The sequence below is a fragment of the Aquarana catesbeiana genome, linkage group LG08, assembly GCF_042186555.1.
Source record: "Aquarana catesbeiana isolate 2022-GZ linkage group LG08, ASM4218655v1, whole genome shotgun sequence".
NCBI classification, from domain to species: Eukaryota; Metazoa; Chordata; class Amphibia; order Anura; family Ranidae; genus Aquarana; species Aquarana catesbeiana.
In genome coordinates this window covers 117,462,349-117,477,366 of record NC_133331.1, presented here as the reverse complement: position 1 = coordinate 117,477,366, position 15,018 = coordinate 117,462,349, and the positions used below count along the sequence as shown (strand labels likewise).

General features: G+C 43.0%; 1 protein-coding gene across 1 annotated transcript in view; it reads left to right on the top strand.

The window, feature by feature from the left end:
- The window catches only part of PCDH15 (protocadherin related 15), a 2,079,434-nt gene that overhangs the window by 1,178,998 nt on the left and 885,418 nt on the right, over positions 1-15,018 (top strand). The window contains exon 14 of the mRNA XM_073596339.1: positions 6,451-6,600. Coding sequence (XP_073452440.1) covers positions 6,451-6,600 — 150 coding nt within the window. The remainder of the gene's footprint in view (positions 1-6,450; positions 6,601-15,018) is intronic.

Here is a 15,018-nt window from a genome sequence, read left to right as displayed (position 1 = left end):
AAATCCAGGTGTGAAAAACTTGTTGCATCTTTCCCAAAAAGACTCATGGCTGTATTAGATCAAAAGGGTGCTTCTACTAAATACTGAGCAAAGGGTCTGAATACTTGACCATGCGATATTTCAGTTTTTCTTTTTTAATAAATCTGCAAAATTCTGTGTTTTTCTGTCAATATGGGGTGATGTGTGTACATTAATGAGGAAAAAAATTAACCTAAATGATTTTGGCAAATGGCTGCAATATAACAAAGAGTGAAAAATTTAAGGGGGTCTGAATACTTTCCGTCCCCACTGTAACTGTTTATTGAAGAAAATTTAAATTGCTAACATACAAAAGTGTATGTGATTGTAATACCACAACAAGACATGCATTTTAATACAGAGTATCAAAAATGTAAACATTATCAAAAATTTACAAAACCCTGCACCAAGGGTACTTAAAACCACTAAGAAAACCAGTAGATGGAAATCTGGCACTTAGGAAGAAAAATTAATTAAAGTGTTCCATTACAGCGGAATTTGTAGGAGGGAAGAAATGGGTGACTAGACATGGGAGAAAGATTACGAAAAATGCTTGAAGAAACAGCAAAGGGAATGAACCAAATATGGTGCCACTAGGGTTAACAAAGTGGAATAATCAATAAAGGCCCACCAGCATGTCCACACCTTATCAGAATCATGGCAATATTCCGCCACCAGGGTTTCCATTGCCATGATCTCTTTTGAAATCTGGGGCCATTCTATAAGGTGGGGCAGAGTGGTGGATTTCCAATGTCAGGAATGGCCAACTGGGCCACTAGTAAACAATGCCATAGGATGCCCTTTTTAATTTTAGAGACGGACCCAGGGATCATCTACAGTAGGACTTTTGTGACATCATTCCGCACGAGCAGGCTGGTGCCAACCGCCGCTGTGCTTGATACTGTTTGTGTTTTGCTGGTTTTAAACGTCTTAAGTGTAAGTGCGTTTAGTGTTTTATAATAAATGCTTGTTTTAAACATATTACACTATAAAGTCTTCCTTTCTCTGCATATGTGGGGAGTGATTACCAGTCTGCTATTCCATGTGCTTGATACCCTGGGACTACTATACTGTTAAAGAGTGGATCAGGATGAGTCTCACTTTTGCTGCTGAACCCCTTGTATGTACTTTCAGCAAGTGAGATCTCTATAACTTGAGATCAAGTACGTCTGGTAAGAGGCGTGTGTTTTATGTGGGGAAGGCATCCAACTGAGCACCGTTTGTTACGTCCTGTTTATGACACTATTACATACTTGGATACTCACCATAAGATTACGTCCTTTGATGTATATATTTGAAGTATCACTGCTGAACTGATTTTTTAACACACAACTGACTATATTCACGCATTAGTATATCTTTTTTTCTTTGATTGCATTGAATTATCACTATTAAAAAAAAAAAAAAAATGATTCCCAGACTTCTCTTTTAATACGTTTAAGAAATTAATTAGAAGTTTGTCCTAATCTCTTTTGCAACCTGATGTTTGTTTTCAATTTTTGCAGCCTTAGTTATCTTTTTACATATTATGTTGTATTCTGTGTACCTTTTAACGACTTGCTTACCAGGCACTTACACCCCCTTCCTGCCCAAGCCATTATTCAGCTTTCAGCGCTGTCACACTTTGAATGACAATTGCACGGTCATGATACACTGTACTCAAACAAATTTTTTATCATTTTCATCACACAAATAGAGCTTTCTTTTGGTGGTATTTAATCACTGCTGGGTTTTTTTATTTTTTACAAAAAAAGACCAAAAATTTTGAAAAAAAAAGTTTTTCACTTTTTTCTGTCAGTAAATTTTGTAACTAAGTAATTTTTTGGCTTCACTGATGTGCGCTGATGAGACGGCACTGATGGACACTGATAGGCTGAACTGGTGGGCATTGATGAGTTGGCACTTATAAGCACTGATTAGGCGGCACTTATGGGCACTGATAGGTGGCAATGATATGCAGCACTGGTGGGCACTGTTAGGCAGCACTGGTGGGCACTGATAGGCAGCACTAGTGGGCACTGATAGGTGGCACTGGTGGATACTGATAGGCAGCATGGATAGGCGGTACTGATGGGCATTGATGGGTGGCACTGATGGGCATTGATGGGCAGCACTGATAGGTGGCACTGATTGCCAGCACTGACTGGCATCGCTAATGGGCACTGATTGGTGGCACTTTTGGGCAGTGGTGGGCACTGAATGCTGCCATTGGTGGGCATTGATCACTGGCATTGGTGGGCACTGTATAGTGACACTAATTTTCACCATTGTAATCAGGGAACTGATGATCAGTGCCCTGATTACATTCCTAAATGTCCCCCTGCATGGAGATGCTGCTGATCGGCTCTCCTTGCCACACACTCTGTCACTTCCTTGTTTACATGTGACTGGCTGTGATTGGACACAGCCAATCACATGTTTAAAGAGCCACGGACGCGGCTCTTTCCACAGATTGGGGTCGCGCCGTGTCCTAGCAACATGGCATGATCCAGGGGGTGCGCGAGAGCGGCCATTCTGGGATGCCGTCATATGACGGCGTCCCAGAAAAAGGGCCGCCCTGCCGACATTTGACAGTGGACGGGCGGCAACCAGTTAAATGATAATAGTGTGCCTTCATTTTTATATTTTTAAATGCTCCTTTCTTATTATTTATAGCTATTTTACCCTTGGACGTGAGCCACATATTGATGTATTTATTTTATTCAAATATTCCTATTTTTACACATATGGTTTGGATGTTTCAGAGAAGTGCACTAGTTCAGTAGGGCAATGGCTGGGGTGGGCTAGATATCGGAAATGCAAATGGAGTTGTAGGAAAAAAACAGCCCCACCAAATTTTGAATGTAGGAGCCCTCAGCATCCTGGCATCTCCAGCAGATGTTAGAGATGGCAGAGTACATATGGTTAAGGTCTACTGGGGTTCGGTACCATAGAGACACCATCTTATAACTTTTTTCCTGAAAATAGGAAGACATGGATAGTTTGAGTGAAAATTAAACATTTTCTCCAATTCAATTCAGAAAAGGAGGTGCCAAGACATTTTTCTCACCTCGATTGAAACAGGAGGTCCCCTTTGGTAATCCACCCTCTCAAAATTCCATATAACTGGGAAACATCATGGTCAGGTAAAGCATCAATTCCAGTGGGGTGAGGTCAGGCATCGGGTGGGTTTCAATCTTAAAGTGGTTGTAAAGGCACAAGGTTTTTTATGTTAATGCATTCTATACTTTAAAGTAAAAAAACATTCTGTGTGCAGCAGCCCCCCTAATACTTACATGAGCCCCATCTCGATCCAGCGATGTTGCACAAGAGACACAGCTGTCCGGGACTCTCCCTTCTGAGTGGCTGAGACACAGCAGCAGTGCCATTGGCACCCACTGCTGTCGATCCGAAGACGAGAAGCCTCACACAGCGGGAGCCTCCCATCATGGATGCGGAGCAGCCCAAGAAGAAGAAGGGAAGAAGATGCCGCGGAGGAAGACGCCGGACGAAAACACCAGAGGAAGAACCAGAAGAACCAGAAGAAGAAGATGGAGGAAGAAACCGAAGGAAGATAGACGAAAGAGGATAGAAGAAAGTATATGGAAAAAAGAAGACTTTAAATAAAGAAATTGTCAAAAACTGTCTCTTGTCATTTTTAAAATTTTTGACAGTTTTTTTGTGAAATGGTAGGGGTACTTTTTGTACCCCCTTACCATTTCACATAGGGGGGGCCGGGATCTGGGGGTCCCCTTGTTAAAGGGGGCTTCCAGATTCCAATAAGCCCCCCACCCTCAGACCTTCACAACCACCAGGCAAGGGATGTGGGGATGAGTCCCTTGTCCCCATCAACATGGGGACAAGGTGCTTTGGGGGGCTACCCCAAAGGACCCTCCCAATGTTGAGGGCATGTGGCCTGGTACAGTTCAGGAGGGGGGGTGCTCTCTTGTCCCCCCCTCTTTTCCTGAGGCCAGCCAGGTTGCGTGCTCGGATAAGGGTCTTGTATGGATTTTTGGGGGGACCCCATGCCATTTTAAAAAAAAAATTTGGCGCGGGGTTCCCCTTAAAATCCATACCAGACCTGCAGGGTCTGGTATAGATTTTGAGGAGGACCCCCACGCCATTTTTTTTTTTTTATTTTGCTTTGGGGTTCCCCTGTGGGGAAATCCAATGCCGTTTTTATCAATGAACTTTTATGTGTATTGTCGGACCGGCAATTCATTAATAGCCGCGAGTAGTCTTAAATGACTTTTTTTCCTTTGAAATGTCATTTTGCTGTCAGACTGTTCTAAACACAGGAAACATGCGCCCCTTTACAGGCATACTATAGACACCCCCCAGGTACGAAATTTAAAGGAATATTACACTTTTATTGTTTCACTTTAAGCATTATTAAAATCACTGCTCCCGAAAAAACTGCCATTTTTAAAACTTTTTTTTGCATTGATCCTTGTCCCCTGGGGCAGGACCCAGGTCCCCAAACACAGTACCATGCATATAAGCCTTTAAAATTAGCAATTTTAATTTCTCCCATAGACTTTTAAAGGGTGTTCTGCGGCATTCGAATTTGCCGCGAACACCCCAAATTGGTGAACAGCCGATGTTCGAGTTGAACATGAGTTCGACTCGAACTCAAAGCTCATCCCTAGTGCTGGGTCAGGAAAGGAATATTAGGGGCAGTCTGAGGGACTGAGATAACCAGGGCAGGACCCATAGGCCTAAATGGGATATAGCCTGCTCTAGCTGTACCACCCTCTTGTCTGACCTATGGTGAAGCCAGTCAGATAATCTGGTCAAAATGTATGCTTTATGATACGGCTCAAAGTGCGGAAAGCCCAGACCCCCCTCGGATTTAGGAGTAGTAAGTGTCGTCAGTTTCAGACAAGGATGAAGGTGCCCCCAAATGAAGTGAAGGATCCATGTTTGCAACTGTGAGAAGCAAGCTGTTCCATAACAAGGAAATAAGAGGAGGAATTGGGGGAGCTATCTGCTCAGGGATCTGTAAGAACAGCACAATCGGCGTTGTTTGTTTACTCGGTTCTCCTTGTTAGAGCCGGCGAGGGACAGATGCAGCATCGGACCAATGTTGCATCCAGCTAGGTAAGTATGATTGGAAAAAAAATGAATTTCAGGGATTTTTGGAGTTTGTCCATCTTACATCGTATGTTATATTCTTTGTATGTTTTAAATGATAATAGTGTGTCTTCATTTTTATATTTTAAATGCTTCTTTATTATTACTTATAGCTATTTTACCCTTGGATGTGAGCCACATAGGTTTTATTTTTAGCCTACATAAAACCTGTGAGTGTGAGTTTTACAGGGCATTCTTCTTGTTTGTGTCTTTTTCTATATCATTAAGAATGTAATGCACTGCTTACAGATTTTCGTGGGTAATAATTTAACTAAATATGGCATGACTTTCAATTTTCAAATATCTGCTCAGAAACTGAGCGATGATGTAAAAGATTAAATCATGAGCAATGACCTACACTTGCTTCTTATGTCCCCAGCACCATATGGGCAAGGGCTCATGCAAAGTGTCCACCGTTTTCTGTAAAGTTCTGCAGAATACTTTGTTGGAATATACAAAATTAGTAGAAATTATAAGTAGTTATATAAAAACGTCAGCAAAATGATGTATGGATTAAATACTATCTGGCCATAATAAAATGCTAATACAAAGGATATCTACAGACAAAAATACATGTCTAGACAGCATTAGATGTTTATAATATAGAAGTGGGGATTTGGATTGTAAGCTCCACTGAAACATACAATATTTTATATATAATATTTTTAATATAACACTAAATTATCTTATTAAAGTATACATTTCATGGGAGAAATTTGAAGCTGCCACTGCTTGCCAGTTCATGGAGTTACATAGTTACATTGTTATAATATTACATTGAAGTTACATAGTCAGGTTGAAAAAAGACACAAGTCCATTTAGTTCAACCTAAAAAAAAAAAAACATACAATCCCACGTACACAATCCTATAACCACAGTTGATCCAGAAGAAGGTGAAAAACCCCAACAAAGCATGATCCAATTTGCTACAGCAGGGAAAAAAATCCTTCCTGATCCCCCGAGAGGCCACTGGATATTCCCTAGATCAACTTTTATTTATAAATGTTAGTACCCAGTTATATTATGTATACAAGTTGCTAGGTGTCTGGCTGTGTCTGGTTTAGTACTTCTGAACAACAGATGTGGAAGAAGCATACAGTATAGCAGATTACAGTCAGAAAAGTGAGAATTCCATATTTGATATTGGTTCTGTGTCAGGGAGTCAGAGAGAGTTGAAGCCAAAGAAATAGCACAATTGCCAATCAACCACCATTTTCGGAAAGGTGAACAATGACAGTCTACATACTTGTCTTGTGACAGGTTTCCTTTAAGAGTAGTAATGCTAAAAATAACCTTTTTTTCTCATTCTATTCTCAACAGATAGTTGCTTCTGATGGAACCCAAGAAAGTACCCCAGTAACTGTCAACATTGTGGTTATAGATGCAAATGACAACACTCCAACATTTTCTAACATATCCTATAATGTCAAAATCTATACAGATATGGCACCAGGCGAGAATGTTATAAGAGTAAGTATGAAATCATTCAGCATTCTTTGTCCTTAACTGTTTAAAGCAAATCTATTGGCACAGCATACAATTTTGATTTATAACATCAGTATTATAATAACAATACAAGCAGTAGTTATGTTTGACAATCCAACATAAGCTTACTTGAAAAATCTCCTTTAATGTTGTAAGTGATGTCTATCCTCTGGCCATCTTTTTCCACAACTTCCTGGTTTGCCTGCATGCTTCTCCTCGGCTATTTGAATAATATTTATAAGGACTACATAGTCCATAGCACCTTGCTCCTGCAAGCAGTGACTCTGTACTGACCTCACCTCCTGAAACCCCTTCTCTCTGTACCTCTGTATTTCACAAGGCAGCTTCTGTGAAATTGCTTTTTACAAAAAAGGCTATTTAGCAGTTGCACAAGTTTAAGATATGCTACCTACCTGATGTTTACTATCTGACCTAATTTATCTAAGTGTGTTGAGGTGGTCATAGGGTTTTATCCATAGTCAGTCTCCACTTGCTTATGGACCCAAAGCAAATTTAAACTACAATTTATATAGTAAACTATTCTCAAAAACTATAATTTTATGTAAGATAAATAAAGATTATAATGATTAGATAATTAAGCAATTTGAAATTGCATTTTTGGAATTTGAATAACAATCTCCCTTTAGAAGATCCCTCTTAAAAGCGCACAAAATAGTTAAAACTTTAGATTTACTGATATGCAAACTATAACAACAAAATAGTGATGAGAAAAAATGCAGCTGTACAAAATATATACTTATGAAAAGACTTTTAAAATCCACAATATAAAGAATCTATTCCATAGTCTCTCAACTTTTTCATTGTGTGATTGCACAGTTAGCCTCTATTGCACAGATAACCTTTTCCTGATCTAATGTGGAAGGCCTTAAACCAGAAGACTCTTCTGAAGCCTCTTCTAAACAAGCTAGGCTCCCAGTTTTCCTGACAAATTTGCATACTGCCTACTTTTGTTTCACAATATAACTCAGAACGAGGTATAAAAATAGCTTATGTAAAATATTTTAAGTTACAAATTAAACACAGATGGTCTGAAAAAGAAACATAACTACAAGTTATAGGGCTCCATAGCAAAATGTTTGTGTATAACTTGAAGTGCTCAATTTCTTCTTTAAGCAATAATCACCATATGTGGTGCCACCTCAATTAGAATCACACTCACCAGATAGTGTGACCTCCAAATTAAAGGCAGATAAAATATTGCATGTGGTGATATCTGGACTCCTGACAATTCATATACTGTATATCCTTCAGTCGTTACAATTGACTATATACATCCCGACCATTAAATCCTCATATCATAAGGTTAATGTATTCGTCTTGTGATATGGAGTTGGTTAGCTAAGTGGTATATGTGTTTTTAAGTGTGTCCACATCAGTCCGCACTTTAGTTTTGAGGGAACGGCAGCCCACTTTTCTTTAAATAAAAAAAGCAAAGTAAAAGTTCCCACAGAGATTCTCACACAGGAGATTTTCCAACTTCAGCAAAATAACCGATCACTGAAAATACCAAGCCACTTGGCTCTCTTGTCAGCAGCACCTCTGCTTTCATTGGTCTCCCAGATCACTGGTTATTCAAGCTCTCTCAGCCTTGGTTGCAGCACCTTGCTGTATGGGCCCACTCCTGTCTTCCTGATAGGGTTTCCCAGCCTCTTGATCTTGTTCTCTATAGAGACTTCCAGATTCCCCCCAGTCTCCTGGACCTGCTAGCCAACTCAGCTTTCCCAGCCTCCCAGACCAGTGTAGCTGTCCCCACTCTCCCAGTCCTAGGGGAAGGATTCCCCTCAAAAGGGATGCAGTCTCCAGCAGGGTCTCCTAGCTCTGCTGACAGGACTCTGTCTCCAGCTGGCAGCAACTGCAACTCCAATTGCTCTGAGCTGCTCTCAAACCTGGCTTATAACAACTCTGTACACCTGTGCACTCACACAAGCTGCAGGTGTCTTGCAAAGTCCAGAAACAGAATTGAAAGTTCCATCCCATCGCATTTTCTCTATGCACAAAACACATGCTGGAGCTTCTCAAGCTGCACCTTTGAGGATCCTGTTTTCCAACCATTTTCACAGTGGCAGGGCCTCTGTCTTAACTCACAAAGTTTTAATAAATATCCAGAAAGAGAAAAAGATAGCTCCCCAGAGAGTAATTACATATGTAAAAAGGTATGAAACCAAAAGAAAGCAACTCATATTTTAAAAGTGCATACATAATATTACACATTCACAAGCATACAAATGTAACTTATGGGTAACCTTGAAGTAGATAATAGTGTATATAGGGAACATGGAATGGATTCTCACCAACCAGCATCGGAAATGCCAAAAGATCTCCACAGCCAGATACACAGTTGGTTCACTTAACAATATACATCCTAGCCGTTGGTTCATTATATCATAAGATTGATATATCAATCTTAAACTCATGGAGTTGAAAAAAATACCCAAAAGAGAAATAAAAGCTTCCCACTGAATAGTAATGTTTATTAAAATATATAAAATCAATGTAAAACCACTTACATTTTAAAAGTGCATACTGTAAGTACCACTACACTCTTACAAGCATCTAGATATAGCTGATTTGTAACCTCCAACTAGATTAAAATATGTGGAGGGAACTTTTACTGATTTCATACCAAATGCCATGGTCAGGGATCAGGCTCGGAGACCAGTAACTATAGCAGCAGAGAGGCTCCCGCCCATAGGTGTGCACAGCCTATTGCATTAGGGTGTGCACCCCAAAGCTTAAACACACACTACTGATAATGCACAATGTTCATTCAGAAAGAAAAGTGGCTGATAAATACATATTTACTGGCCCCTTCCCTTACTCATCCTAAAACATCCCTGCAGCAACCTGTGGCAGAAGAGGAGGAAAGCCGGCAGTGCTGAGGAGGGGGGAGCCAGGGCAGTAGGGGGAATCTGTGCTGCCCAGGGTGATTAGGGTGTGCCTGGGCACACCTGGCACACCCTGTGCACATGCCTATGCTCCCACTAACCAGCTGGATAGGTGAACAGGCAGGTGACCCTGGCGGATGCTGCTACTGACCCAAAGTGTGGGGTCTAAGAGCTAACCTGTGTTTGCCAGAGCTCCCGATAATGGAGATGGGTTTTGCTGCATGTTAGTACCAGCTTGCAGTCCTCAGGATTGCCCCACCAGAAGGTGAGCAAACCATGGTCCAGTAGCAGATATAGCAGGTAGGGATCAAGCAGAAGCATAGTCAGTAAACAATCCTAAGGTTGGTAATAAGTGGTTGCAGGTTGGGTTAAGCAGAAGTATAGTCAAGGAACAAGCCAAAGGTCGGTAACGAGTGGTAGTGAAGATACGGAGGAGCAGCAGGAGTGACAGGAGTGAGATATTGGCTGGAGAGAGCATAATGATTTGGCAAACAGGAAGTACAAAGACATGGCTTGAATAGGAAGTTCGTGTAGGGAGCAAGGAGTTCAAGATTCAGCAGAAACAAGGCACAAGGCAGCAGTGCCGGACTGGCCTACCGGCATACCGGGAAAATTCCCGGTAGGCTGTCTGCACTTAGTGCAGTGGGGCCGCTTCTGGCTCAGAGCTTGGCTGGCTGTGTCAGCGAAATAAAGAGCAGCGGCGGCCGCTGCACTATGCAATGTGTGTGTGTGCCTCCTCCTCCGATCCGGCGTTGCCCACTGAACTGCAGAGTGATATGCCTCTGTGTGCCTGAGGGGAGGAGCAGGAGAACGCTGTGCTGCTTGATTTCCCCTTCCATTCGTGACTCGTCCCGTGCGGCGCCAGCACCGCCCACTAATCTGCACGGAGAATAGGAAAAGTTAACGGCCGCCCAGGCAGCAGAAGAATTAAAGTACTTAAAATCTCTCTCTCCAACTCTCTCTCTCCACCACTGTGCCCATCAAGTGCAACTACTGTGCCCATTAAACGCAGCCACTGTACCATCAAACGCAGCCACTGTACCCATCAATTGCCACCTCTGTGCCAATTAAACGCAGCCACTGTACTATCAAATGCAGCCACTGTACCCAAAAATTGCCACCACTGTGCCCACTAAACGCAGCCACTGTGCCATTAAGCGCAGCCAATGTGCCACTACCATCAAACGCAGCCACTGTAACCATCAATTTTTGTGGCAGTCACATTTGTCTGCAGTTTATACCCATAAATTGCCACCACTGTGCCCATTAAACGCTGCCACTGTGCCCATCAAACACAGCCACTATGCTATCAAACGCAGCCACTGTACCCATAAATTGCCGCCACTGTGCCATCAAATGCTGCCACTGTACCCATAAATTGCCACCACTGTGCCATCAAACGCAGCCACTGTGCCATCAAACGCAGCCACTGTACCCATCAGTTGCCACCTCTGTGCCAATTAAATGCAGCCACTGTGCCCATCAAACGCAGCCACTGTGCCCATCAAACGCAGCCACTGTGCCCATCAAACGCAGCCACTGTGCCCATCAAACGCAGCCACTGTGCCCATCAAACGCAGCCACTGTGCCATCAAACGCAGCCACTGTGCCATCAAACGCAGCCACTGTACCCATCAATTGCCACCTCTGTGCCAATTAAACACAGCCACTGTACTATCAAATGCAGCCACTGTACCCAAAAATTGCCACCACTGTGCCCACTAAACGCAGCCACTGTGCCATTAAGCGCAGCCAATGTGCCACTACCATCAAACGCAGCCACTGTAACCATCAATTTTTGTGGCAGTCACATTTGTCTGCAGTTTGTACCCATAAATTGCCACCACTGTACCCATTAAACGCTGTCACTGTGCCCATCAAACGCAGCCACTGTGCCCATCAAACGCAGCCACTGTGCCCATCAAACGCAGCCACTGTGCCCATCAAACGCAGCCACTGTACCCATAAATTGCCACCACTGTGCCCATCAAATGCAGCCACTGCCATCAAGTGCAGCCACTGTACCCATAAATTGCCACCACTGTGCCCATTAAACGCTGCCACTGTGCCCAAACGCAGCCACTATGCCATCAAACGCAGCCACTGTACCATCAAACGCAGCCACTGTACCCATAAATTGCCACCACTGTGCCCATTAAATGCTGTCACTGTGCCCATCAAATGCAGCCACTATGCCATCAAACGCAGCCACTGTACCATCAAACGCAGCCACTGTACCCATCAATTGCCATCTCTGCACCCACTAAACGCAGCCACTGTGCCATTAAGCACAGCCAATGTGCCACTACCATCAAACGCAGCCACTGTAACCATCAATTGCCACCAGTTTTCCCCATCAATTGCCACCAGTTTGCCCATCAAATGCTGCCAGTGTCCCCCCTCCCCCCGCCCGGCACTTACCTGTCTCAGGTCAGCGCGTTCCTCCACGCTCCCTCCGATAGGCATCCAATCACAGCGCCTGTCGCTTCAGCCAATCAGGTGACAGGTAACCAGACCCAGTGCGCCTGATTGGCTGAGAGGCGGGTCAGTGTTAGGGAAGCGATTTATTTGATTTCCTAACACAGTACTGTGTAAGCAGCGAACGTTCAGCAGTGTGCCCGCTGTTTACCAATTTGGAAGCCTATTAGAGCCGACGGCTCTAATCAGGCACTTCTAAAAACACCCCGCCGCTGTAGTTCAGATGCCCGACATGGAGCTGGACACCTGAATAGGGGGCAGCAGCAGCGACAATAGATAGATTCATGTGTTGCATGAATCTATCTATTGAAGATTGACGGTTGCAACGGACGCACCGCCACTACCCAGTTGTATTTCCCCTGGGTGGGGAAATAACACCATGTTTTATATTATACGTCCCTATACACTGTGTGCCCTATAAAAAGGAGGTGGGCTTTTATATGTGTCTTATCTATATATAATGCACTCTTCAAATGTGCTTTAAAATGCATGGCTTTCCATTTTATGAACAAGAAAATAATAACGTTATGCTGTTGGGTGGGTATATTAATGCTATGGGGCTGGTATGACATTTTTTCCAGGGCTGGTTTTCATTCCCAGTCCGGCCCTGCAAGGCAGGATTGTCCAATGGATCATACAGGGTTCTGTCCTGCATCTCAAGTGGCTCAGCGAGAAGAGTTACTGCCAAACACAGCAGAGGTCTCAGGTCCAGGCCCTGACATCAACCACCATTAAAAATGCCAAAGGATGCCCACAGACAGCCACATCATTATATCAGTGCTCCTGTGACACAAGTGCAGAGGTCAGGGGTGCATGATGCACAAAGTTTAGAGGTGTTAGAAAATTAGATTACTGTTTGTAAAATCTCCAAAAACAAATGTAAATATTATATTAATTAGAAATACATTTTAGTTAGATGGAAATATATTTAAACCCTGTAATGTGTTTCCCGATTATACCACCCCTAGCTTCCCAGATGGTGTTACTGTAAATAGTTTTCTACTTTAACCAATTCAGCCCCAGAAGATTTGGCTGCTCAATGACCAGGTAATTTTTTGCGATATGGCACTGCGCCGCTTTAACTGACAACTGGGCGGTCGTGCAACGCTGTTCCCAAACAAAATTGACGTCCTTTTTTTCCCGACAAATAGCACTTTCTTTTGGTGGTATTTGATCACCTCTGCGTTTTTTTATTTTTTTGCGCTATAAGCAAAAGAAGAGCAACAATTTAGAAAAAAACATATCTTTTATTATTATTATTATTATTATTATTATTATTATTATTATACAGGATTTATATAGCGCCAACAGTTTACATAGCACTTTACAATATTAAAAGGAGACAATAAAGTTATAATACAATAAAATACAAGAGGATTAAGAGGGCTCTGTTCAGAAGAGATTACAATCTAATAGGGTGGGACAGGTGGTAAAAAAGGTTGTAACTGTGGGGAATGAGCTGATGGAAGTGGTACAAGATTAGTTGGAGACATGATAGGCTTTCCTAAAGAGATGAGTTTTCAGGAATCGCCTGAAGGTAGCAAGAGTAGGGGATAGCCAGACAGGTGGAGGTAGCAAGTTCCAGAGGACAGGAGAGGCTCTGGAGAAATCCTGGAGACGAGCATGGGAGGTGGAGACGAGAGGGCTTGAGAGTGTGAGGTCTTGAGAAGAGCGGAGAGGACGATTTGGGTGATATTTGGAGACAAGTTTGGTGATGTAGCTCGGGGCAGAGTTGTGAATGGCTTTGTATGTTGTGGCTAGTATTTTGAATTTAATTCACTGGGTGATTGGGAGCCAGTGTAGGGATTGGAAGAGAGGGTTAGCAGACACTGAGCGGTTGGTAAGGTGGATAAGTCTGGCAGCAGCTTTCATGATAGACTGAAGAGGGGATAGCCTATGGAGAGGCAGTCCAATGAGAAGGGAGTTGGAATAGTCGGGCGGCACAGTGGTGTGGTGGTAGCACTCTCGCCTAGCAGTAAGAAGGGTCACTGGTTCAAATCCCAACCACGACACTACCTGCCTGGAGTTTGCATGTTCTCCCTGTGCCTGCGTGGGTTTCCTCCGGGTACTCCGGTTTCCTCCCACACTCCAAAGACATGCTGGTAGGTTAATTGGATCCTGTCTAAATTGTCCCTAGTATGTATGAATGTGAGTTAGGGACCTTAGATTGTAAGCTCCTTGAGGGTAGGGACTGATGTGAATGTTCAATGCATATGTAAAGCGCTGCGTAAATTGACTGCGCTATATAAGTACCTGAAATAAATAAAATAAATAAATAAATAAATAGTCAAGGCGAGAGATAACGAGGGAGTGAATGAGGAGCTTGGTGGTTTCATTTGTTAAAAAGGGACAAATTTTAGAGATGTTACAGAGGTGATCTCTACAAACTTTTGACTTGAGGCTGAACGATTATACTTGAGGCTGAAATGACAAGTCAGGGTCTAGGATGACACCTAGTACCCTGGCATAAGGGGAGGGACTGATAGTAGCATTGTTGATTTTGATAGAAAATTCATGGAGAGGGGCACAGGCGGGGGGGAATATTGATAGCTCAGTTTTAGGGAGATTTAGTTTAAGGAAGTGGTGCAACATCCATGCTGATATGTCAGTAAGTTAGTAATGCGAGAGCAGACTGAAGGAGTGAGGTGAGGAGTAGACAGATTTGGGTGTCATCAGTGTATGAGTGGTATTGGAAGCCGTGGGCGGTTATCAAGTGACCAAGGGAGGAGGTGTAAATAGAGAAGAGAAGGGGTCCAAGAACAGAGCCTTGGGGGACCCCCACAGAAAGGGGCAATGGAGAAGAGGAGACAGAGTTGTAGGTGGCACTGAAGGAGCGCTGTGATAGGCAGAAAACCAGGATGGAGTAGAATCTCGGAGGCCAAGGGAAAGTAGTTTATTGATAAGGAGAGGGTGGTCAACAGTATCAAAGGCCGCAGAGAGGTCAAGTAGCAGGAGTATGGAGTACTGGCTGATGGTTTTAGCAGTTAGTAAATTGTTAGTGAGTTTTAGTAAGGCAGTT